This window comes from Labrus mixtus, chromosome 22 (genome assembly GCF_963584025.1).
Source record: "Labrus mixtus chromosome 22, fLabMix1.1, whole genome shotgun sequence".
NCBI classification, from domain to species: domain Eukaryota; kingdom Metazoa; phylum Chordata; class Actinopteri; order Labriformes; family Labridae; genus Labrus; species Labrus mixtus.
In genome coordinates this window covers 20559690-20585411 of record NC_083633.1, presented here as the reverse complement: position 1 = coordinate 20585411, position 25722 = coordinate 20559690, and the positions used below count along the sequence as shown (strand labels likewise).

At 43.9% G+C, this 25722-nt stretch overlaps 1 protein-coding gene across 11 annotated transcripts; it reads left to right on the top strand.

Moving 5' to 3' along the window:
* On the top strand, positions 1–25722 carry eps8a (epidermal growth factor receptor pathway substrate 8a). Of its 11 annotated transcripts, XM_061030309.1 has the most exons (24): positions 1–281; positions 11947–12034; positions 13107–13174; positions 14417–14484; positions 14637–14798; positions 15032–15181; positions 15733–15815; positions 15898–16034; positions 16310–16383; positions 16745–16871; positions 17161–17249; positions 17346–17420; positions 17517–17665; positions 18188–18377; positions 18471–18601; positions 20342–20453; positions 20605–20745; positions 20854–20889; positions 21306–21329; positions 21423–21675; positions 21891–22074; positions 22166–22298; positions 23043–23095; positions 25587–25703. In XM_061030309.1, the coding sequence occupies exons 2-23, from the start codon at positions 11970–11972 to the stop codon at positions 23052–23054; spliced, it is 2463 nt and encodes an 820-aa protein (XP_060886292.1). In that variant the 5' UTR covers positions 1–281; positions 11947–11969; the 3' UTR covers positions 23055–23095; positions 25587–25703. The 11 variants fall into 11 exon arrangements, with proteins under 11 accessions (XP_060886292.1, XP_060886283.1, XP_060886284.1 ...); XM_061030300.1 differs by lacking the exon at positions 23043–23095 and having other exon boundaries at positions 2–281; positions 18474–18601; positions 25587–25722; XM_061030301.1 differs by lacking the exon at positions 23043–23095 and having other exon boundaries at positions 2–281; positions 21426–21675; positions 25587–25722.

Sequence of the window (25722 nt, the reverse complement as noted above, 5' to 3'; positions counted from 1 at the left end):
GACAGTCAACACTGAGGGCTCATTTTTCACCGCAGCCTGTGGTCAGGTTGACTGCTGCTGCTTTTCTCTTAATTCAAAGTCAAGTGTAGTTTTTATACCAGGCACATCTCCGGAGAGCAGAGCGGCCAACAACAAACTTCAGGACCCGAACAGGAGCTCGGTTTGTCGGATATAAAGTCCTCAGAGGGTCCGGTGACATCCAGCGTGGAGATACCTGCGTGTTATTTGTGCCATGTTTTTCTAACGTTTCACGGATTATTGGATGAAGCCCACACCTGCAGGTAAGCTCCTTTTAATGATTCTCAACAGGGCACTTCACATTCCTGCCCAGCTCCGCCCAGAGACACACATTTCCCCAACACATTCAAAAAAAATTTAACTACATTTTATTTACAAATCGGCTCAAATGAAGAGAAATAAAAATGTTTTAATAGCCTTCACATGTGCTCGAGATAACGGTTCACCTTAACGGAACATGTGAATGCAAACCGAGGCAACTTGATCTGCCCTTCTGCTCTGTGGAAGGAGAGGTGGCCCTTCTGTGCTGTAAGCGGAGAACACCCGCTCCAGACTGCGTTTGAAAATGTAGATTAAATGATTCTGTGAACATTCACAGGCGAAAAATGACAAAACAACACACGGAAACCAAGAACAAGGGCCACGTCTTTAATTCGGCGTACAGTCACAACACAAAACTTTGCTATATGAATTAGAATTCAACTTTTATCACCACTCCTTCTGTTATTGCTCGCGTCTTGAAAGGCTCAACGTAGTGCGAGGCGATAGCGTGTCTTTTGAACCAACGCGTAGCTTTACTGAAGAATTTATTAAAACAAAGCGACTAATTATGGATCTAATGTATGCCGAATTAACACACAGGTCTTATAGAACATCATAAGAACCAGTTTAATGATTAATACAACACTAATACATAAAGGTAATCATGTTTACCTTAAATCGAGATAATTCTAAAGGGAGTTTGGCGCTATTTGTGTGAGTGCTTAACAAATGAAGGTGAGAGGCAGCTGCACGTTTCAGTGACCCCCCCATGTTGTCACTGGAATAAAAATACCTGAATTTATCCAGACTAAACCGAGCCGAGCCAGGCTAACTGTGTAGCCCAGGTGTGTGTGAGGCAGCCCGGGCAACAGGCGGTCTGTCCCCGGCTGTGTGTCCGGGTCTGCCCGGTGTGTCGGAGCCTTTTGTTTGGTTTGGCCTGAAAGCAGCCCGGTTGCCAGGGATGACAGAGATATCACGGCTCGGTATTGTTCCAGTCAGGGTTACCGGAAGGTCTCCACGGCAGCGTTTTTATCTCCTTTTGTCTTTTGAAAACAAACGGATCCTGATCCTGTCATTCTTGACAGCTGTTTTCTTTGAGCGGGAAATAAAAGCTGCAGGCTGGTTTGTGTCAGACTCACGTTAACGGATATTAAGTGTTTGATCTAATAGATCTGTTCGGTGAGGGTGTGTGAACGGTTAACAGATGTTACTGTGCTGCTGCTGCAGCCCCCCCTTCACCCCCCCGTGACCTGAGCAGGTAATTGGTGTCATGTGAGGAGCAGGTCTCAGGTGAGATAACCCAGTCAGTTGATATTAATATTATACAGAACAAGTTCGAGTCTATTTTAACATCACGGATTGCGTTTTCAGGTTTTATTTGATATATGGAGACGTTTTGAACTTTATTTATTCCTGCCAATTAAAGAAATCTGCTCTCACGAGTTGTATCGTCGAGATTAAAGTGGTTTTACGAAGGTCTTAAGGTGTTTTATATCTTGACCCAAACAAAGATGGCGGCCGGAAGTTAACAGAGCGTCTTTTATTTTGGAGGGTATCGGTAACTGTTTGCGATTTTAATTCATTCAAAAGGTTAATGGATCTACAGAAAAATAATCTCTACTATTGATGATAATAACTGAAGTATTTTCTAATTTCTGAACTGTTAACAATATTTATAAATGACGATATTTAGGCATTTTTTCAAAAGTTTATTGTTTGGGCCTTTAATGTCTTTAATTTGGAGAAAGGACAGTGCAGAGTCATACCTCGGGGCGAGAGAGAGAGTACGCAGGATAGGAGCCACTTGGAGTACTATGGAGTACTATGCCTCCATATATGGATGCGTGCCCACTAACCGCTAGGCCAACAGCGCCGCAGAGGCAAGGCATTTTGATGAATTTCAGAATACAGATAATGCAAAGACATTTTTTTGACCATTTCTTTTTGATGACAAACCTGCTGTTGTTGAACGTTCCTCCTAAAGTTTGACTGTCTGTGTTTTTTAAAATAAAAAGTCAGTTATGATGAACTTTTGGGGAACCAAGTTGGTACGATCTTTGTTTAAAACCTTTAATTCTGCACAAATTCTATTAGAATCGTATCAAAATTTAAAAATCTTGTATCGAGAATATCGGTCAGGTGTTAGCTCTCTCTGTTAGCACTCTGTTAGCTCCTTCTTAGCTCTCTGTTGGTTGTTGTCGAAGCTCGTCTGGATCATGTGCTGATGTCGAACACTTGAAGGACCTTTGAGCCGGGTGTTGTGTAATCTGAGCTGTTTTCTGGATCTTTGTCCCATTTTAAAGATAGCACAGATTAAAGTCCAGCTGGATGTGTGGGAATCATCCCTCCAGCTGCGGTCCTCCCTGGGGGGCTCACTCAGACTATTTCTGGATGTTTCCCAGGCCTCCAGGTCCCTACTGGTCCCTGCTGGTCTCTGCTGGTCCATGCTGGGGCGGCTTCACTGTCTGAATAATAAAAGACGAACAAACAGACAAATATCTGCAGGGCAAGATTTTAAATTTTCAATCAAGGAAGAGAAATGAAGTGTTGTCTAGTTCACTTCCTCGTGCTATTACTCTCCATGTACTGTATCACTATTCCTTCTGTTTTAAAAAAAATCTATATTTCATTATTAATCATCAAATTTAATCAATTAATTTATGGAAGTTTCTGTATTTTTCTAAAAACTGCTGAAAAGTTACAAAGAACTGTCCATCACAGTTTGTTGCTGATTTCTGATTGTTGCCGGGCGTCTCCTGGGAGTTCACCCTGCAAGTGCGTGTGTGTGGGTGTCATTGGTTGCCATAGCGACGGGGTGATGTAACCGTACCTGCCAGGTGCTCCTTGATGTGTCTGAGGAGCAGTGGAGGATTCTGGGATTGAAACAGGAGCCCATCGTGAGTTTTGTTTTTCTTTCTTCAGGAGGGAGACGGTCGAGTCGAGTTTCAGAGCACGGCGTCACTTAATGATCCGTACAGGTGGACTCACACCTGGTCAGTAAAGAGACACTGTCACGCACAGACCGGTCAACGCCCTTGGTTGTATCAAGAGCTCTCATTGGTCAGTGGTTTTCGCAGTTGGAATTCAGAAATATTTACGTGAATTTCAAGGTTTTTTTTAATACAAATCAAACAGACACCTGCTTGATACCACGAGGGAGCCGAGCCTGAAGGCAAAGCTTTCCATTTGTCGATGTTTGTTCCAACCCTCAGCTGAGGTCATGAGCATTTGGGTGGTGACGGATTTTTACTTGAATCATATCAAAGTTTAAATCTCTGGAATTATGACAAATCAAGTTTTCATGAAAGTTTAGAGAAATATTCACCACAAGGCAAAAAGTGATTAAAAAAAGGAAAACTCTCTCTCTCTCTCTCTCTCTCCCCTCGCTCTCTCTCTCTCTCCCCCCCCCCCCCTCTCTCTCTCTCCCCCTCTCTCTCTCTCCCTCTCCCCTCTCTCCCCCCCCCCCCCCCCCCTCTCTGACTGTTAATCCTCTCTGTGTTGTTTTATTCAGGAGGTCAGCCTGACTGTTTTCTAATCTTCTCTCTGACTCTGGATTTCCTCGCTGCTCTTTAAGAACAGACAGAAACAATCAAACACGACTTTACTCTCTGAAAACTGCAGAATTAGACGTTCACATGCTGCTAATGCTCAGAGAGTTTCTAACAGAGTCAGACCTTTATTTCTGCTGTTTCTTCTTGTCCCTCTTGTTTTGATAAATTCTGTTTCCTCATTGGTTGAAGTTGCTGCTCCCTTGTTCTCGTCTTTGTCAATAAAAGTCAACACTTCCTTTTTCACATCGAAGAGATAACACTCAGTCCAACGGGAGTTCCCCCTGAGCTCAGAAAGAAAGACTTCCTGAAGCTCACCTGTCATGATGCCAGCATGTTAAACATTGATGTGATGATCGATACCTGTTTGCTACCACGGCAACCAAAAATAGAAGTCCTGGGCGCCCAGTATGGGGTCAATTACTGTTTTTCATCAACAGAAAATGCAGACGGTTGAAACCTTTAAGACATACTGTGTTGCTAAGTTACTAGCGGAGCGTCGTCACAAGATGGCGCTTATGTCATGGACGGATGTAATGTAACCGAGTCTGTAATAAACGGCGAGCACTGTGGAAACCCTGACACACGTGGTTGTGCACTTTGGGCTAACTTTACCGTCTCCAACGCTCTTCAAAACACCGCTAACCAAGAGGCACGGCGTCAAACCGTTACAAGAGACGTCTTTACCTCCTCGCAGGTCGAGCTGCTGATCAAATCGGTGAAATCAAACCCAACACTGTGGTGAATAATGCTCTCGCGTAAACAGGAAGTTTCCTTGTTCCTTGTTGGCCGGTCAGCTGAGTGAGTCAGGCAGCAGATAAACTGAACTGATCAATAACTCTGATTGATGTCGTCAGCAGGAGCTCGCCGTGTGTTTGAGCTTTACAAACACACCTGAAGATTGAAGGATCGGTCGTTAGAAACATGAACCAACGTGTGTTTCTGGAATAAACCCAGCAGGTTATTTTTAACCTTCATTAAAAAAGCTGCTGGACGTCACAGTTCAACTCATAAAGTCATGAAGAGTGATGCTTTACGGCCGTCGTTTAAGATAAAGTCAAAACTTTATTGATCCCTCTGTGGGTGACGTTGACGATGTTTACAGAACAAACTTCAGCAGGAGAATCAAATACTCGAGATAAGACCGGCTGTGACGCAGAGAGACTCGTTTACAGACAACTGAATCGTTATCTTTTGTTTTTCAGAGTTCAGACTCTGTGCTCAGCGCTGTAGTACACATGCCAGGCCACTAGGTGGCGATGTAACAAAACGCTCACATCCTCTTCCTACAGAGCGGGGAGGTTAAAACATTAAAAACCTTCCACTAGTCCACCAGGTCCTCTGCTTTGTTCTCCCTCATGTTGAGCCAGCGTTAAGTCCTGTCAGTCTTTCTATAAGCCCCGCCCCCACCCGGCCCCTCCCCCACCTGTCGGTTAATGAGTCGTTAATTAGAGGCTTAAAGTGTCCCGGCAACAAGCTGCTGCAGCAAATCCACGAGCTCGCAGAGTCCTCGCTAATCCTGCACACATGAAGCACAACGAGTTTACCTGAGAGTCCGTCTGAGTCCCCCGACACGCCGCTCACCTGTGGACCCCCGGGACAGGTAGGAGCTTCACTCAGGTCAGAGTGTTTTAAAGTTTTAATGTCAGGTGTGTTCAGGTTCTTCAGGTGTGTTCAGGTTCTTCGGGTGTGTTTAGGTGCTTCAGGTGTGTTCAGGTTCTTCAGGTGTGTTCAGGTTCTTCGGGTGTGTTTAGGTGCTTCAGGTGTGTTCAGGTGTTTCTTTAAATGTTTTGAGCTGTGTTCAGGTTCTTCGGGTGTGTTCAGGTTCTTCGGGTGTGTTCAGGTTCTTCGGGTGTGTTTAGGTTCTTCAGGTGTGTTTAGGTTCTTCAGGTGTGTTCAGGTTCTTCAGGTGTGTTCGGGTTCTTCAGGTGTGTTCAGGTTCTTCGGGTGTGTTCAGGTTCTTCAGGTTCTTCGGGTGTGTTCAGGTGTTTCTTTAAATGTTTTGAGGTGTGTTCAGGTTCTTCAGGTGTGTTCAGGTTCTTCAGGTTCTTCAGGTGTGTTCAGGTTCTTCAGGTGTGTTCCGGTTCTTCAGGTGTGTTCAGGTTCTTCAGGTGTGTTCAGGTTCTTCGGGTGTGTTCAGGTTCTTCGGGTGTGTTCAGGTGTTTCTTTAAATGTTTTGAGGTGTGTTCAGGTTCTTCAGGTGTGTTCCGGTTCTTCAGGTGTGTTCAGGTTCTTCAGGTGTGTTCCGGTTCTTCAGGTGTGTTCCGGTTCTTCAGGTGTGTTCAGGTTCTTCGGGTGTGTTCAGGTTCTTCGGGTGTGTTCAGGTGTTTCTTTAAATGTTTTGAGGTGTGTTCAGGTTCTTCAGGTGTGTTCAGGTTCTTCGGGTGTGTTCAGGTGTTTCTTTAAATGTTTTGAGGTGTGTTCAGGTTCTTTAGGTGTGTTCAGGGTGTTTTTTTAAATGTTTAATGGTGCATTCAGGTGTGTGTGCTGAATAAAGTGTGTCAGGATGTTTCAGCAGATCCTGCTCCGGGGGGGGGGGGGGGGGGGGGGTCCTGACCCCTCACGGGGACAGATTTAGAGTCTTTGAGAGAGAGCGGCTCTGAATGTTTCATCTGAACCGTTTCTATAAATATTACTCACATCAAAGCTTTTATTGTGAAACCTGCTGCAGGAAACGGAGAGTAGGCGGTGTGTTAGTGGACTTTAAATAAAACATGAAGACGGCAGCATCTGTTCCTGAGAATCCTGGAACCCATCGCCCGACGTCTACCAATGATGAAGCTTCAATGTCAGAGGACAGATAAATGCATGTGCAGCTTACCATCACCTCATCGATGTTGTTTCTAGATTCTTCTTTATAAACCTGAAGAGGAAGCTACAGGTGGAACACGTTGTTTGTCACAATAAAGTGACAGTGGAGGGGAGCGTCAGCAGCGCTCAGGAAGTGAACTGGCACCTCTGCAGCTACCGGACCAGTTTCCAGACATGGTCCGCACCAGGACCTGAACTGGTGACCCTCCAAATCCTAACCCAGGTCCCTACAGACTGAACTACTGCCGCCCCATTATAATAGCTCTAAACCGACTGTCTTATCCAATGAGAGCTGAAACAGTTGAATCCTCATAAATATCTTGTTTTTTTCTCAATTAATTAATTTTACTTTAAAAGCTTTATATGTGATTTTTTTGATCCAGCAGATGTCGCCCTTGAGCACCAGCATGAAACCAAAACAATTCGCGCTGCATTGTTGTGTTAGCATGCTAATGCTACCGATCTTTATTATGCTCGTATCTTCACACTGCATGTAAATGTACCTGAAATGAGCGTGATCTAGAAACACAGTTAAGCAGTGAGTACAGTATGTTATTCTTCTTTTCTCTAGTCCCTCAATTAAACAACTTTTATACACGAGGGGAGGAGTCAGCCGGCCGTCCAGGCGATGTAAACAAAGTGAAGATAGGACTCTGAAAACATCACAGACAGTGGGACTCGGGTGTTACACCCATTGTAGACAGTCATGACTCACAGAGTTATTTTCAGAGGAGATACTTGATTTATATATTTAAGTGTGAAAAATCACATTCTACAATCGACTTTAATTCTACTTTAAGAAAGTTCCAGAGATACAACGTGCAGTGAGATGTCGTCAACATTTTCCTTCTTTTCCCAGAACAAAACCCTTCATCACCACCCCTCCCTACAGAGCCCAAAGAGCTCCACAATAATCAGGATGAAAGTGCACAAATAATACTGAAGCTCTGGAAAGTGAACGGACATAAATATCTTGTTGAAGTGAACTTTTCGGTCACACAAAGATCCTGTGGTTTCCAAACATCAGTCGGTCCTGTCCCGTGGTCAGAGTTCATGTCGACCTCTCCATGACTCGGCTCGTCTCCAAACCTCTCTGAGTTATTTTTAGTTTTACAGCCTCTCTCTCTCTCTCTGTCTGTCTCTCTCTCTCTCTCTCTCTCTGTCGATGTGAGTCAGACTCTGTGACGCTTGGATTCTCGCCCGCTCTCTCTCTTTTATTTCACCAAAGTTTATCGTATCATAATTGTCTCTGTTGTTTCAGTTCATAGAAGTTCAAATCTAAACTCTTCACTCTTCCTCTGATCATGCCGTTGGTCCAAAGGGTGCAGCGACCCTCGGCAGAAATGACGACTCAGCAGGTACAGGATTGTTCTGGATTATGATTAATCTTGTTAGATGAGCAGTGAGAGTCCCTCCGAGACCTTCTCTCACAGCTCGGTGAGGGATCAGGAGAAATGTTTCAGTGCCAAACTGTGATCATGTGCGATGAATCTGGTGTCACAGCTGTAGGATTAAAGTCGATCACAGAGTCACTGATGACGGATTAAACGGAGACAGAGTTGATGATTCTGAAAACGCTGTAATCTGAAGAAATCAAACCTCCGCAGCTGGAATCGACCTCAACAATCAGTGTTTTTATACAAGCTTGGTCACAACACGGGCTGAGAAATGAAGCTACCTGCAGTTCCTCCAGTGTCCACTAGAGTCTGTCTCCTGCAGTGAGTCAGTCCCCATAGAGCTCCATGTTAAAATGTCTAACTTTACAGCTGTAGTTCCTCCAGTGTCCACTAGAGTCTGTCTCCTGCAGTGAGTCAGTCCTCATAGAGCTCCATGTTAAAATGTCTAACTTTACAGCTGCAGTTCCTCCAGTGTCCACTAGAGTCTGTCTCCTGCAGTGAGTCAGTCCCCATAGAGCTCTATGTTAAAATGTCCAACTTTACAGCTGCAGTTCCTCCAGTGTCCACTAGAGTCTGTCTCCTGCAGTGAGTCAGTCCCCATAGAGCTCTATGTTAAAATGAACATGTTTACATCCTGGTACAAAAACAGTTTGGGTCTCTACAGCTCATTTCTGTCTCCATGACATCATCATTATTATAGTCAACTGTTAACATGAAGGCTTAAAAGGATGTAGAATTAGGGGGCGTGGCCTCTTTGAGTGACAGGTGGGAGCTGCTAGCTGTCAGCTATGTGTCACCTCAGCTAATCAGTCCCTGACCTTTAACCTCTGGGCCGTGTTTGTTCTGTTGGAGCCTCTTGGAGATTTGTTCATGTAAATATCAGACTAACAACCAGTCACATTAGAACTTATTATTTACATGTTAGCAACAATTAGCAGCTAACTGAGTCTGTGAGAACCTGGACTGTTAGCTCGCTCTCTGTTTGTCAAACATTGATGATTTATTTATGTCGGTTATCTCGGTCACCTAGTTTCCTCTGAGTGTTTTTACAGTACAGTCTCCTGTACTATAGTGTGTCTCTGTTTTTTTACAGTACGGGCGGCGTGCCCTCTGTGGCGTTCAGGATGTAGGTTACAGTGAGATAAATGAGTCGGTCCTCCCTGCAGAGCGGCGTGGCCTCGATCAATCCTCAGAGTGAAGCTGCTCTCATCACACAGATCACATGATTTATACGATCATTAAACCGGATCAAAGCAGAGGTCTGCTGCACAGAATACCACTGCTATTAAAGCACAAATAACTGACCTGTTTTTGCTTTAAGTCAAAGTTTGTGTTCCTCGTTAGTGACAGGCTGAGTGTATGGAGGACAAAGAGTGCCACAGGAAGTGGAAACAGATACTTAAGTCAGATATAAGACATCTTACTTTAACACCAGACTAAATTTAATTCTGATTTATTTTGACAAAAGTAGAAAAATGCCTAAAAATAAACGTTCACAGGAACTCGAAATCCTTCAAATAATCTGAAATTAAAACAAGAAATGTTGTGAGAAAAAGTCACGACAGTGCAAATTAAGAATTTAGTGGATTTTCTCTCATGAAGGATTTTCAAACTGAATTTGTGGAATTATAAAAAACCTCAAAAAAGATTTAACCAAACAAATTATCTGTTAGTGTAAATAAAAGTATCACCATCATTTTGATATTCATGTCGGATTATTTTTTAAATAAAGGAGCAGTATGTAACTCTGACCCCTAGTGTTTAAAATGGGTACTGCAGTCTAAATTCTAAACATCGTAGAGAGCTGTCTCCCCCCCTCCTCTCTAGAGTCCATGCTCACACAGGTCACCATGTGGTGGACTCTGAAGCTTCAGTGTTTATCCAGCTCTGCATGGGTCTGTAAACCTTTCTGAAAGGGACGATTTTAAAATGTAAACAAACATTAAAATGTAAACAAACATTCTTCAGTGTTTCTGCTGTTGTGGATTTTTTCAGGTTCTATTGAAGATGAAGGCAGGGATTGTGTGTGTGTGTGTGTGTCTCTGTGTGTGTGTGTGTGTGTGTGTGTGTGTGTCTCTCTGTGTGTGTGTGTGTGTGTGTGTGTGTGTGTGTGTGTGTGTGTGTGTGTGTCACATGGAAGTAAATCTCCTTACAAATCCTCTTTAGTTGCATCTGTGACACTCAGACTCTCAGCTTTGTCTCTGAATGTATGACGACGATCAAACTGATTTCACATTTCACAAACATTTACATTTAAGTTTAAATACATCACAGGGCTGTCAGCCAATCACAAGAAACCATTATGAGTTTTAACTCTTAGACTGTTAATCAATTGTTTTTTTCCAGAATGACGAGGCAGACTTAAAGGAAAGTTCTGTTAATGGGGTTAGCTGCTAATTGTTGCTTCTTTACTGATTTGCTAAAAAATTCTTGTTTGAACAATAAAAACTCCTCAGAACAAAGTCTTTTAAATGTTTTTGAAGCAGAAGTTTTCCCTCACAACCTCCCTCATCTTCTGTTTGTTGACTCTCTCCAGACATATCTTAAAGCCTTTCAAACATTTTTAAACTTTAGTTTTTAAGTTGATTAATAATCCAGCCCCGGTCCGTCCTGCTGGCAGAAGACACTTTTATCTTTATGGGATTATTCATTGAGCTGGTTGTTATCATGACGCTGCACTTCCTGTTTGGTGACTCATTAAAAGTGTGTTTGAACATCAGTTAGAGTTTAACAGATGACTTTATTCTGACCTGTTTGATTAAACATCATCTGTGATCTCTGGTCCAATCGCTGACGAGGAAAACAGACTCACATGAAACGAATCATCAGGTTTGTTAAAAACATGAACTAACCTGCAGGAACTAATCTTTAATAATCACAATGTTTCTTTTAATCATTAAAAAATCGATTCTGGATCTACTTTCTTCATATTTTCTGTCAATCGATCCATAAATGTTTAACGACCCCTGACCTGCAGAACTTCATATTTCTCTGTTTTCTCTTTCCTCTGTTTGTTGTTTTGCTCCGGTTTACCCGAGATAATCCTTTTATTGTGAAAATATCTTGGCATAATTTCTGATAAACAAACTCAAAGGTCGAGTAAATGTTTACAGACTGATTTAGAGTTTGAACAATAAGTCCATGGAAAGAAAACAAAGAATCCCAATATTTAATCATCTCTGACCACTTCCTGTTTCCTCTGTGATATATTTAATTTCATGTTGAAGCGTCCCTCAGCCTGAGCTCGTCTCTCCCTGAGCGCCGCCTCACAGGTTTTCAGTCTGTCGTTGTCATGGATACAGAGTCCAAAATGGAGTCTGTGTCGTCCTCCTGGGAAAAGTAATCACACGTGTCCGCACTGTACATACAGGAGACGCACTGAGCATGCTCATAAATCACCCCGGAGGACTCTTTGTGTGCAGCTCTTTTTAATTTCAGCCCGATGTGACATTTTACTGCAGGAAGGTTTTAATGATGTGTTAATGAGATGACGAGGGGCGGGGGGGGGGCTGACCTTCGTTCCTGTTTAAAGTCCCTGCAGACTCAAAAAGTCAGCGTTTGACCTGATGAGACGTTCTCATGAAGCTGCTCCTGGTCCCCGGTCTCACACTGGGTTTAAATCAGTCCCAGTTGTTTCTGCAACTCTCAAATCTTGATTTTAAAGTCGTGGGAGAGCACAGACGTGAGGACAGTTTGAACCTATTTTTAACATCGTAATCCTCCAAACCAACGCACACCCCACAGCGTTCAGTCAGACCGTGAGACCTCACACCTGCTGTCTGTAGGAAAGACTCCACAGGGGAGAGTCCACACTAACGAGGTCTCTAACTGGCCGTATTGGTTTTCTGAGAACATCCCTACGATATAAATAATAATAACTGTGTTTGTCTCTCTGTGTGTGTTTATTGCAGCGGAGCGTCCACTGTGAAGCAGGATGAACGGATATGAACCTCCAGCTCTCGCCTCGGGCATCTTCAGCTCCTCCAGCTCACAGATCAAGTCAGTGTTTCATCACCTGCAATATGTAACTCTGACTCCTAGTGGTTAAAATGGGTACTGCAGTCTACTAAGATACCTTTATCATCTCACTCTCTACGGAGCTTACTGTGTAATTGTGAGACAGTAAACAGCATGTTGTGTGTGCAGAGTCTCATAGTGACACAGTGAAACCTAAGCTCCGCCCCCTCTCAGCCTCATTGATTCCTCTTATTTAATCGGCCGTGCTAATTTTCCCAAAGTTAACGTGGCTGCAGGCTGCAGATGAACAAGGTCAGTGAACCAGATCACAGCGCAGGACTCAAACATGAGGAGGACAAATATGTGAGCTGTGTTTCTTCTTCTGTGGTTTTAAATACCGCTGGTGAGCTGGGTGTATTTACAGCCTGATCTGATCCTCCGTGGTCGTCCTGCTGTTCACTCTGTCGTCGCTGTGAATCACTCGTGTTAATTATTGATCCGTCAGAATAAAAAGTGTGAATGTGTGAAAATATCCCGTTTCAGAAGGGACACTCGATCTGAGCAGACGTCGTCGTGCTCGTCGCCTGCTGTTACCTCACACAAACATCGAGTCCCCGCCACCACACGCACGCTCCTCACAGGTTCAGACAGTGACGCTGGTCTGAGGTCAGATTCAGCACAAGGTTTATACACAGGACAGAATGAAGAGTCTTAAGACCCCTGGTGCATATAACATCAGGGCTGTCGCCGTGGTTACATGCACTGAAACATGTCTGAGGTATCAGCCAATCAGAAGGCAGAGCAGAAACATGAGTCAGAGAGAAAGTTTTTCAGTGACGTTGATTTAAAAAAAAAAAACTGACCTGATATCGGTTTATTATGACGTACTGACTCTCTCTCTCGCCCTCTCCCTCTCTCGCCCTTTCTCTCGCTCCCCCTCTCTCTCTCGCCCTCTCTCAATCCTCTCTCTCTCTCTCCCCCCCTCTCTCTCTCTCTCACTCTCTCTCTCTCACCCTCTGTCTCTCTCGCCCTGTCTCTCTCTCCCCCCCCCCCCTCTCTCTCTCTCTCGCTCTCTCTCTCTCACCCTCTGTCTCTCTCGCCCTCTCTCTCTCAGTGGCCATGGCTCTCAGTCTCCTGAGCCCTCCAACAATAAAGCCAAGTCCAGTGCCAAAGCTCTCTACGGTGAGTCAAACCAAACTCCTCATCATGATGTCGTTTGTTCAGGATCCTTTCAGTTTGTTTAGGATCATCAAATTAAAGTGAAATCTTTTAGTGAGACTTGTTAGATTCAGTGAAACTGTCACTCAGTGGAGACAGAACGCCATCAGAGAAATCCTGGTACTGATCCGAGCTAACAGGTCATCAGTAACACGATTCACACTCAGAGCAGCCAATGAGGTGTGAGAGGCTGACTGTCATCCCTCTGGACCAATCAGAGACGAGGCCGTCAGCTTGGTGTGAATGTGTTCCTGTTGATGGATGCAGAGAGATGTGAGGAGATCCATCTGTGAGAGGAAGGAGAGGGAACCTTTCTCATTTCATTTGAATCGTATTTGATGTGTTTTTTTTTTTTTTTGTCCACATGAACAGGATCAGATGAAATGTATTTCCTGCGCTCGTCTGCCAAACATAAAAAGAAAAGTCAAAGTGAGACGAGTGGATTCTGAGTGTGTTTTTAAGTTTGCTTTTCATAACCTGGCTCTTATTTCTGTACTTTTAGATCACTGCCTCAGTGTGAAAAAATGACATTTAAAAAACAGACAAACTGGATTATGATGTAGAGCCGGTTTAGTCAAATGTTTCTCGTTTGGTTTTCCACCTTACTCCATCTGAAACATAAAATCAGACATTTAGTGACTTTACTCCGATCATTTCTACGAGAAGATTTCACCCACAATAAATTTTAACGACTGAACTGCAGAAACAAAAATAATTTTGTGATTTCAGTTGGACTTTGAAAATCCGTTTTTCTTTTTTGGAAACTGGAATTAAAGTTTAACAAAATAACTTTCTGTTAAACTTCAGTTCATCCTTTCTGTTTTCTGTGAGTGTATTTTTGTATTTTTCACCCTCTGAATCTCCTCTTCTCTCCGTGTGAAATGTAAAAATCTGCTGATTATGGTTTTCACTCCTCCCAGGAAGTTTTTGTGTTTGGTTCTGATATGAAGTTACTTCACTGAAAGTCTGAAAAATGTTGCACTACTACTTAATATTTCCTAAAATAAAGCGTATTTAGAAGCATGTAAAGACATTATTTCTGATTTAAAAAAGGAAAGAATTAATAATTATCTGCAGATTTTTGATTAAAAAGTTAAACAAGATGCTCCAGATTGACAGAATACGACTTCCTGGTTGGACAAAGTGTCAAAATATTCCAGTAATTTCATGTCGTTTATATATGAAATTCATTTTTCATTTTTTCAGAACAAAGAAAACATTTCACCAAAACCAGCATCAACAGCCTGACGGACACGTCGCAGTATCATGTCGAGGTGAGAAACCTTCAGGATGTTCCAGAACCAAAAGCTTGTGTGGTCTTTGAGATCAGAGGACTCTAAAGATAAATAAACTGATGTTACGACAAACCGTGAGCAGCGTGTTGTGTGTTAATGTTGATCTGTATTATCTCCCGTGTGACATTTAGCACCTGACCACGTTTGTTTTGGACCGCAAAGACGGGATGATCACGGTGGACGACGGTATCCGACGTCTCCGCCTGCTGGACGCTAAAGGGAAAGTTTGGACTCAGGAGATGTTGCTGCAGGTGGAAGAGAAGACGGTCAGCCTCATCGACCTGGAGACCAAGGTCTGATTCTTCTTCTTCTTCTTTGTCTTTATGAAATCTTTGAACAGAATCAAAATATTGGAATCTGTTTTGGAAAATCAGACCAAAAATGTGTCAAAAATTGGAACTTCACCTCCACTAATCACATTACTTTGTCAGAGTTATCAGCCGATCTTACAGTCATACAACACCAAGTAAACCCCAAGCTTCCTCCTCAGGATGTTTTTAAAAAAATATAAACTTGTGTTTTTCAGAATGAGTTGGAGAATTACCCCATCGGGATGATCCAGCACTGCCAGGCCGTGATGAACGCCTGCAGCTTCGACTCCATCTTGGCTCTGGTGTGTAAAGACTCGGGTCAGACCAAACCGGACCTCCACCTGTTCCAGTGTGACGACATCAAGGTAGACCAGCTCTGATTGATCCCTGTATGAATGTTTATGAAGTTTGTAAAAAAAAATATTGATATAATGAGAATATAAAGTAAACGTAAATGGGCTAAGAATAGAGCCCTGTGGTACACCCGAAATCATTGAACAATACCTTTTAACCTCTGTGAAATTTAGTTTCTGTTATATCCAAACTCCTGAATCAGGCAATTTAGACAATGTGCCAGAGTTTGTTTGCAAATGTTCATGGATTTAATTCTTGTACATTTTGACAAACTAAATTTAAAATGTTACAATGTTACAATTCACTTAGCAGACACTTTTATCCAAAGCGACGTACATCAGAGATTAAGTACAACAATAATCCATTCATACACCTCCACCAAAGCAGCGGGAGCAATGCAGGGTTAAGTGTCTTGCCCAAGGACACATCGGACATGTTGCTCAGCTGGGGATTGAGCCCTCGACCTACTGGTCGAGAGGCGACGACTCTACCAACTGAGCCACAGCCGCCCGCCACAGTTTTATTCTGTGTTTTTGTCTGATGTGTTTGTTGTTTCTTTCAGGCGATTCTGATCCACGCCGACATAGAAAGTGCCATGATCGATGCCAAAGGAGGCAAAGTGAAGAAGAGACCAGAAGCACTGAAGTAATAACCAATCATCAATCACACCTGGAGGCTGTGGCATCATCCTGACAGCTGATTGGCTCACTTCTCTGTCTGTTTACAGGATGATTTTAAAGAGTGACGGGATCATCCCTCCTCCACCCGCCGCTCCCGCCCCCGAGCCTCCGGTGACGTCCAACCAGCTGGATGTAAAGAGTCGAGCGGCTGCATGGTCAGCCTGGACCAATGAGCAGCAAGACTGTGAGTGATGTCACATCTTAGAGGATTGTGGGAATATTTAAGTTTCACAACATTAAAGGAAATCAACCAAAACAAACCAGAACAGTAAAATCCAGGACAGGGTCTCTGCAGACACAGTCAGCACCACACATGTACGGAGGCCCAGAAGGGACAATGGAGCAGCTTTGCTTTAGGAGAAGTTTATATTTCGTGATTTAGGAAAAAGCTACTGACTCCACCTTTTAAACATTGTGACATCACAGATTCTGTTATCGTTCTGTGTGTTGTGTCTGCAGATGAGAAGCAGAGACAGGTGTGTTTGGAGGACGGTCCGGTGGAGATGACGGCGGCCCGAGTGGACCGAGACGTGGTGAGTTCAGTCACAAACAAACAAACAAGTCTGATCCTCTCGTGTTTTAGAACTGATCTGAGAGCAGCTAGTGGAGTTTAAATCTGAGGTCACTCCAGTTCACGGGACAATAGAAACGAGACGTAAGCTGATTGAAGAATTCTATTTGGATGTAATCAGAGACGGAGAGAGCTTTCAGGGAAAATCCTGTTACATAACGAAGACGTTCAGATGTGAGCACCGTGGGAAAAAACTGACCTCTGATCTGTTTGTTCACGTTTAATCATCAAAGTCAAGTTGATCCATTCAGAATCATTTAAGACGATACACAAACCAATAAAAAAACTTTAAACATGCTCGATATCTGACTTTGATTTGGCAGCAAATCCTGAACCACCTCCTGGACGACATCGAGTTCTTCGTCACCAAACTTCAGAAAGCCGCCGAGGCGTTTACGGAGCTCGCCAAGAGGAAGAAGACCAAGAAGGGGAAGAAGAGAGGACCGGGAGGTGAGACACCCGACACCTGTGTGTGACACCTGCTGACCGTTTGCTTCCTGGACTTTAATTTAATTTTTCTCAATTCTCAACTTAACAACATATCAAACATATAACGGGGCAGATGGCCTAGTGGTTTAGGTTGCACACTCCATGTACAGAGGCTGTAGTCCTTGAATCTGACCTCGGTCCTTTGCTGCAACAGCAATAGAGAAAAGTGTCAGACCGTCTTTAAATGAGATGAAATAGAAAAGAGGTTTCATTGCAGTCTGAGGATGTTTTTCTGATGTTTGTCCACCAGAGGGCGTCCTGACTCTGCGCTCGCAGCCTCCCGGTGAGGACGAGTTTGTCCACTGTCTGCAGAAGTTCAAACACGCCTTCAACCAGCTGGTACGAGCCGCCTCGTCGTCTCCAGCCCCTGATGACATGAATAAACATTCAATTTAAACACATTTAAACTTCATATCAACTTTCTACAACCTGCAGGGGAAACTGAAAGATCACATCCAGAACCCGAGCGCCGACGATCTGCTTCACTTCCTGTTCACTCCTCTGAAGATGGTCAGTCTGAGAACTATTCTGATTCAGAAATATTACCTCCTCAGAGTGTGCTGCAGTCCGACCCCCTCACCTTTTCCTCCCTGTCGCTGCCTGCAGGTGGTGCAGACGTCCGGCAGCGTGGATCTAGCTCGGAGCATCGTGGTCCCTCTGCTCACCCGGGAGGCCATCGACTTCTTGCACGGCTCGGGGACGGCAGAGGAGAGACACCTGTGGGTCGCCCTGGGAGACGGCTGGACCAAGTGCAGGTGAGATAGCATAACATAAACAACATAAAGTCATGTGCTGCAGAGAATCTGCTGATTCTACCACAAATATTTACCAGATACAAGTTTGCATTTCACTGTGCGCAGGTCACCATGTGGTGGACTCTGAAGCTTCAGTGTTTATCCAGCTCTGCATGGGTCTGTAAACCTTTCTGTGTTCTAACCTCTCTCCATTTTTCAAAAAGCATCTCCAATATTGATCCTAGTTTGAGCACGTTTCTGCTCGTGGAGCTTATTAGAAACATGCAGAGGCTTTTTAGGTCGGGTACAATCACTTCTATCTGAACCACTTCTCTTGCCCGCTTCCATCACTGCAACACCTGTTGACCTGATAACTGCTCTCATATCTGACAAACCGAGGGGCGTCCAAAACGGCCGTGTGGTGGGTCGCCTTAAAAGCACCTACCTTCTCTGGTCCAAACAAATCCAGAGCATTCAGGACCAGAATCTAAAGTTAGAAGGGGGACATACTGGCTGCTACACTTCATACATTAATCTCTGCAGGTTGGAGTGGCCGAAGGATCACTACTTCCCCCCCTGTGTGCTGAGGTTTCGGGATGGCTGGGAGCCTCCGGTGCTGCCGGCGATGGTGGCAGTGGCTCCGTCCAGAGAGGAGCTGAACCAGCTTGCGGAGAGTCTCGCCAACGCCGAGATCATGAGACACGAGGAGCTAAGGGCCCGACTGAACCAGGAGGTCTGATCTGAACCGTCACACACACGTCCTCATTATTCATAAAAACATCAACATGTCTGTAAGGTCTGACTCTGTGTCTTTGTCTCCGTGCAGCAGACCGTCGTGCAGACCTTCCCTCCTGCAGACGGGTATGCCTTTAACTCCTCCTACAAACGCTTACAGATGCTGGATCAGGACGCCGCCGTGGCTGCTTTTAAACACGCCATCAGCCGCCACGTAGACGGGTAAACCTGAGGTCACATGACGCCCTGGAGAAATGATCCCACACCTGAACTTTACCAACCAATCACCTCAAATGTGACATATTCATCAATAAATGCATCAAATGTTGATAAATAAATAAAGTAATAAAGAAGGAATGAGTCCTAGCAGCCGGCCGTCCCCACCAAGGATCCAGAGGAACCTAGACAGAGAGGTCAGGAGCTCCTAGAAACAATGTGCTTACATAGTTCATGAAGAGAGAGAGGAGCTCAAGGTGCCAGTTCCCCCGTCAGTCTAAGCCTATAGCAGCATAGCTAGGAGCTGGTCCAAGCTTGCTCCAGCTCTAACTACAACATTATCAAAAGTCTATTCTTCAAAGTACAGAGGGTGTCTGCCTCCTGGACCCTGACTGGTCGATGATCCCAAAGGGGAGGAGCCTGATAACTGAAGGCTCTACCTCCCATAGTACATTTAGAGACTGTAGGTACCACGAGCAGGCCTGATAACTGAAGGCTCTACCTCCCATAGTACATTTAGAGACTGTACCACGAGCAGGTCTGATAACTGAAGGCTCTACCTCCCATAGTACATTTAGAGACTGTAGGTACCACGAGCAGGCCTGATAACTGAAGGCTCTACCTCCCATAGTACATTTAGAGACTGTAGGTACCACGAGCAGGTCTGATAACTGAAGGCTCTACCTCCCATAGTACATTTAGAGACTGTAGGTACCACGAGCAGGTCTGATAACTGAAGGCTCTACCTCCCATAGTACATTTAGAGACTGTACCACGAGCAGGCCTGATAACTGAAGGCTCTACCTCCCATAGTACATTTAGAGACCGTAGGTACCACGAGCAGGCCTGATAACTGAAGGCTCTACCTCCCATAGTACATTTAGAGACTGTAGGTACCACGAGCAGGCCTGATAACTGAAGGCTCTACCTCCCATAGTACATTTAGAGACTGTAGTTACCACGAGCAGGCCTGATAACTGAAGGCTTTACCTCCCATAGTACATTTAGAGACTGTAGGTACCACGAGCAGGCCTGATAACTGAAGGCTCTACCTCCCATAGTACATTTAGAGACTGTACCACGAGCAGGCCTGATAACTGAAGGCTCTACCTCCCATAGTACATTTAGAGACTGTAGGTACCACGAGCAGGCCTGATAACTGAAGGCTCTACCTCCCATAGTACATTTAGAGACTACCACGAGCAGGCCTGATAACTGAAGGCTCTACCTCCCATAGTACATTTAGAGACTGTAGGTACCACGAGCAGACCTGCATATTGGGAGCATAATTTTCTCGATGAGTAAATAATGAATTTAAGTTGTATTTATTTATTCAGGTTATAGATGATTTAATTGATGGATAAGTCACATGTCGTTCCTCCTCTTTTACCTGGTTTAACTTCAAACGGTTTCTTTTTCTGAATCTGGTTCTTTTATCTCTCCTGACGCGGGCTGAACTTCTCTCTTCTTCGTTGGTCTTTTTTTTTCACTTCTAAAATCTGATCTAATTTCTTGGATTCAAAGTCTTTAATTTCTATTTATCGCTCTTGATTTTCGATCTAAAGTTGGGACACTTCTCCACGGCTTCAAACGGCTCCCAAACCGCCATAGTCCGCTTTCTCAGTTAATGGATGAGAATCGTGCGTGCGTGCGTGTGTGCGTGTGCGTGTGCGTGTGTGTGTGTGTGTGTGTGTGTGTTCTCGTGTGTGATTGACTCTGATGTTCTGATCCTTGATTTTATTTCAGGAGGTTTGACGCCGACAGTCGAAGCCAACAAACTCTGTTTGCCAAATCGAAATACGACTTTGTGGCGAGAAACAACACGGAGCTGTCTGTGATCAAAGACGAGGTCGTCGAGGTAAACTTTGAAGATTTTGATGAACATGAAAGAGTTAAATAAAATATTTTCCAAATGTTTGTATTCAGTCAGGAATAAATGTGAAAGACATAACATTACATTCTTAACTTGAGACTGAAGTTTGTTCTAAACCCTGAACCTTGTCTGGCAGGTTGTGGACGACAGGAAGCAGTGGTGGAAGGTTCGTAACGGCTGCGGGGCGTCAGGCTACGTGCCAAACAACATCCTGGAGATCACCAAAGCCGTCGACATCACCGGCAGAGGAGAGCCGATATACAGCCACACCATACAGGTAACACAGAATCCATCCAGGTAACACACCTGAGCGGCTGCTCCTGAGCGTCTTTCATCATAAATCACCTCCTGATGTCTCATCTTCATTCATGCTTTTATTTTGAAGCTCATGATGCCAAAGAAAGAGTTTGAGTTGTTTAAGGTACGCTGAGACTGTTTTTAGTTTCCAGAACTTTCTGCTGTAGTTTTTTTTTTCAGACTCCCGTGTGATTTGCTGTGTTTTTTTTTTTTTTTAAAGGAACAGTCTCACATTTTTTATTATTTTGATGTCTTTATTTGTCAACGGATGCTAACTGCTTCAAAATAAAGTACTTAATTTTTTCTACCCTAACCCTAACCCTGGATTGTTTTGGCTCAACATCAGACTGTTCCTTTAAATAGTTTTCTAGAGGATAAGCTATGTTTGTAGTTTATTTACAGTTCCTCACTACACTTTCACAGAAGCGTCGGTGTGTTTGTAGATTTCCCTGCAGTGAGGTTGCGGTGCTGTGTTAAACATTTTAATTCAACGTCTCATCACCGCCATGTTTTATGTTTTCATTTGTTTCATTTTGTCAGCAATTACTGGGAGAGTTGAACGAGGTAAAAACACAAAATATAAAATACCATCATACTGTGTCTCTGTGCAGATCACCAAACAAATCAAATCTGTTAAATCAAACTGTCCTCTGTCAGAAGCAGACGTCCAGGACCGACCTCGTCCCGAGTAAACCGGTTGTGACTCCGATGCCTCCGGCCCCTACGCCGCCTCCCCCGGCCCCGGCCCCCGCCAGGCTCCCCACGCCGCCACTGCCTCCTCCGGCCGTCGAGCCCCCGAAGATGGTGGCCAGCAGCAGCACGGTCAGCCGACAGAACAGCAACACGTCCAGCGACAACGGCAGCGTCGCCATGAGAGAGAACAACAACCAGAGACCTGCAAACTCCAACCGTGAGTCCCAAAACAATCCTGAGAGAACTAACCCCTGAACCCTGAAGCAAGCTTTCATCAGAAGTCAGTAAATCTGTCTGAGTGGATAAAACACATGCTTTTAGAGCATATCCGTTAATTTGAGTTATTGAGCATCCACTCGAGAATATAAACTGAATTTTCTGAAAGCTTTTTCACATTGTGATTTACAGTTTGCTCCTTATCGCCCCCTGCAGGCAGGAAATCCAACATGGAGGAGGTTCAGGACGAGCTCATGCACAGGCTGACGTTGGGTCGCAGCGCTCAGAAGAAGTTTCCGGTTCCTTCTCGCAGCGGCAGCATGCCGCCCGTCAGCATCACCTACGAGTCCTCCCCTGAGCACGTGAAGGCGTGGCTAGAGGCCAAAGGCTTCAGTCCAGTGTGAGTTTGAGTTGTTGAACGTCGGGGGGAAAAAAAGCGCAAAATATTCGCCCAATAGAAGTAAAATAAAAAAAACATGTTTTGTCTTCAGCACCATCACCAGCCTCGGCGTCCTGACCGGAGCTCAGCTGTTTTCTCTCAACAAAGAGGAGCTGAGGACGGTCTGTCCCGACGACGGAGCTCGAGTTTTCAGCCAGGTCACGGTCCAGAAGGCGGCGCTGGAGGTGGGTCAAAGGTCAAACGTGATGTCACTGACAAACAAAACAGCTTCTATTGAGTTCATCAGAATCAGAAATACTTTATTAATCCCAGAGGGAAATTCGATCGTTACAGTTTCTCCAAAATTTACAATACAGCAGTAGAAATATAGAAATAAAGATATTAATCAAATAGAATAGGAATGTAAGTAAGATTTCAATAATAGGTACAAGAATAATGTCATGACATCACGTTTGAGAAATGCCTTTATTCTGAAAGAGGCTTTATAAGCGGGACGTAGGTATCTAAACATCATTATTGGATTCTATATAAAAAATAGTAAGAAATGATGGATTTGAAGCATTTGGTTAGAAAACAACACAGTTATTCTTTTATTTTTATGATAGTTTGTGATGTCTGGAGCTCAGCTTTAGGACAAAATTGAACAAAACTAAAAACAAGCTGCAGATTTTTAGTCATATTTTTATCACAGAGAGAGAGACAGCACCGTCTTAATTACACAAATACATAAAAGTATTTACATGTTGAACAAGTAATTGTATAATTAAGACCGTGTTCAGGAGTTCGTCTATAAGTCGGATAGAAGGAGCGTCTCGTTGCCCCGGCTCAGAGGTCCGGTCTTGTGTATCTGGTTCCCGTCTGCCACAGGTCTTTTTTCTTTAGTCCCTCTTTTAGTCTTTTCTGTCTTTAAGCTTTCTGTCACCAAACTCTGGCAAGGTCTGGTGTGTGGTGTCTATCTCCACCTGCAGGTTTTCTTCTGACGCTTCTTTGATCTTCTGAATCTGTTACCACAGTCGTTCAGGTATCGTGTTCTCAGATAAATGTCGTCCTGCTCGGCTTCGATCTGTCGGCCAGATTTAAAATGAAACAGTCAAAGTTATAGAAAGTGGAACATTCAGATTCAGGGACTCACCTTTTCCTGACCTGTGATTTTTTTCCCCTTGATTCTGACATGTTGGATTTTAATCGAGACTATACTCACATTTTGAACCAAGAACTGGAACTTGTTGGTTTGTTTTTTGATTCATTGGTTCCATCCTTGGGGGTTTTGACTCAAGACCAAATCTGGGTTAAAACGAGACTTGGGACTTGTAAAACAAAGTCTTCTCTCCACCTCTCAGTAAATTTATTATTCAAATAAACTCTGATGAATTCTTTCCTCTGGCCGTCAGAACGAAGCTGCGGACGTTTTATGTGTAGCAGCATTTTAAGGTAGCGCTGATATTTGTCATCCTGCTGTGGCCGAACAGTCAGTCCCCCCTTAAACTACCTGACCCCGCCCCTTCACCTTTACTTGTTGACCTCTGACCCCGCCCGACCCGTAGACACCAGGAAGTAGACCTTTGGCTGGAATGAGACCTGAAGAGTCGTCTGTGTTCTGTGTGCTAGCTTAGCTTTTATTAGCTGTCACCAATTGCACCATTTGTTCAATTTATTTAAGTTATTGAGGGGAAAAACAAACTTTTTTAGAACCTGGATTTTGTTTTTGTAGTTTCTCTCATCATGTCCTTTGTTGGATTATCAAAAACGTCTTACTGTTTATTAAAATATGAAAACCACACCAAGAGGACCCCAATCTACAGGGTGGCTGGTTCCACTGGTTTCCTGTTGGGGTGACATGGTGAACTAAAAAGTCCATGAGCTACCTGTATGATCAGATAACACTCTTTAAAAGGCAGAAATGACACATTTTGACCGTTATTCTCATCAATTTAGAAATGAAAGGCTATTAAATACATACTGTACCTTTAGGATTTTTCTTAGGGTCAGGGTTTTTGAATTTCCCCGTGTTTAAGTGTGTACATTTCAAAAACTGACGCTGGTATTGATAAAAACGGAGCTCAGTGGAAAGAAAGAATCATCAGTGAACGTCCACACCAAATGTGGAGACGTTCCCCCAGAGATATTTGTGAAAAAGGCCGACGCTGTCCCTTTCAGAGAAACCTTCATTTTCACAATTTCTATTTTTTTTAAGGATAAACGAGTGTTGATGAGATGTTGGTAAGTATAAACGACAGGTTTGTTTGTGGATAAAACTCACACGGGGATCTTTGACAGAAAATATACCTGAAAAGAAATAAACCTCTTACCTTCACCTGGTCGCACAAAGATGTAAAAAGAGTCCCAAAAAGTAAACAAAACGTTTCCAACAAGGACAGGAAGTGATTGATTTCATATAAACACTAGAGCTGTCAAACCATTAATATGTGTAATCCTGATTAATCGCTCACTTTCAAAAATTAATCGTGATTAATCACGTTTGAAATTCCATTATTTAGCATGCATAAAATAAAAACGGTTAAGCTTTTATTTTGATATTTTTGTACTGTCTTAAACTGAGAGTTCTTTCCTTGCTTTCTGAATTAAACCATGCTTTTATTTTGAAATAAAGTAAGGAATTTCTAGTAGAGTCAAGGTTAGGACATGAAGTTAAGCACAGAAACAGGAAGTGGTTAGGGATCCGAAACTGAGGTCAAACAGCTCAAAGGAACGGTAACATAAGGTCAATGTGTGATGTCATTAGGTCAATGTGTGATGTCATAAGGTGGATACTTTGGACTCGTCAGCTGTCTCATTTCACTTTAACAAACTCTCAGTTTGTTAAAGTGAAATGAGACATTCAAAGATGCAGCAGTGTCCTTCTTTTACATCACTGAGACTACAGGGAGACACTGAGGACGAATATCTACGGAGAGCCTGAAGGGACAAAAAAGCCAAAAAGTCTTATTTATGAATACAGATTTAAATTTGTTGTTTTTGTCTTTCTTTGTCCTTCATACTTTCCCCGTCTTCAGCCAATGATCTATGACACATCTTTCTCTTTATGCGACCAGGTAAAAAAAAAAAGCTCTAGAAGAACTCAGTTTCCCAGCATGCCCTCTGACTCTGTCTCTACCAGCTGTCGTCATGCTCGTTGCAGCTCACAGCAGCCGGTGTAGGTACCGGATCTGCTCGGGTGGTCACGTCCCCGATCACATCTGGAGCCTACACCGTCACTAAAAACAAGCTTTCTGGGGTTTGATCCTCCGGCTCAGATTGAACGGACTCTGAAGAGAAACTTTCTGCTCTGATTTTTGTAAATCTTCTGATTTTCAGGAGAAACGTGTCAGCTGAGACGCTTAGTAGATATTTGCAGAAGCTGCTCAGTCGCTTCAGAAGGAAGACGTGAAGATTTCAATCTGAGGTTTTTGTTTCAGGCTCTAATGTGCTGTTTGTTTCTGCTTCCCCACCCCCCCGCTCTGGATCCTCCTCTTCACCTCCGTCTGTCTGCGTCCGTCCCTCGCCGTCTCCAGAGGAGTTCAGGCTCTGAGCTCCAGGAGATCATGAGGAGGCGGCAGGAGAAACTGGCAGCCAGCACCGTTGATTCAGGGGTCGAGTCTTTTGATGAAGGCAGCACCCACTGAGCTCTCCTCTCTCTCTCTCTCTCTC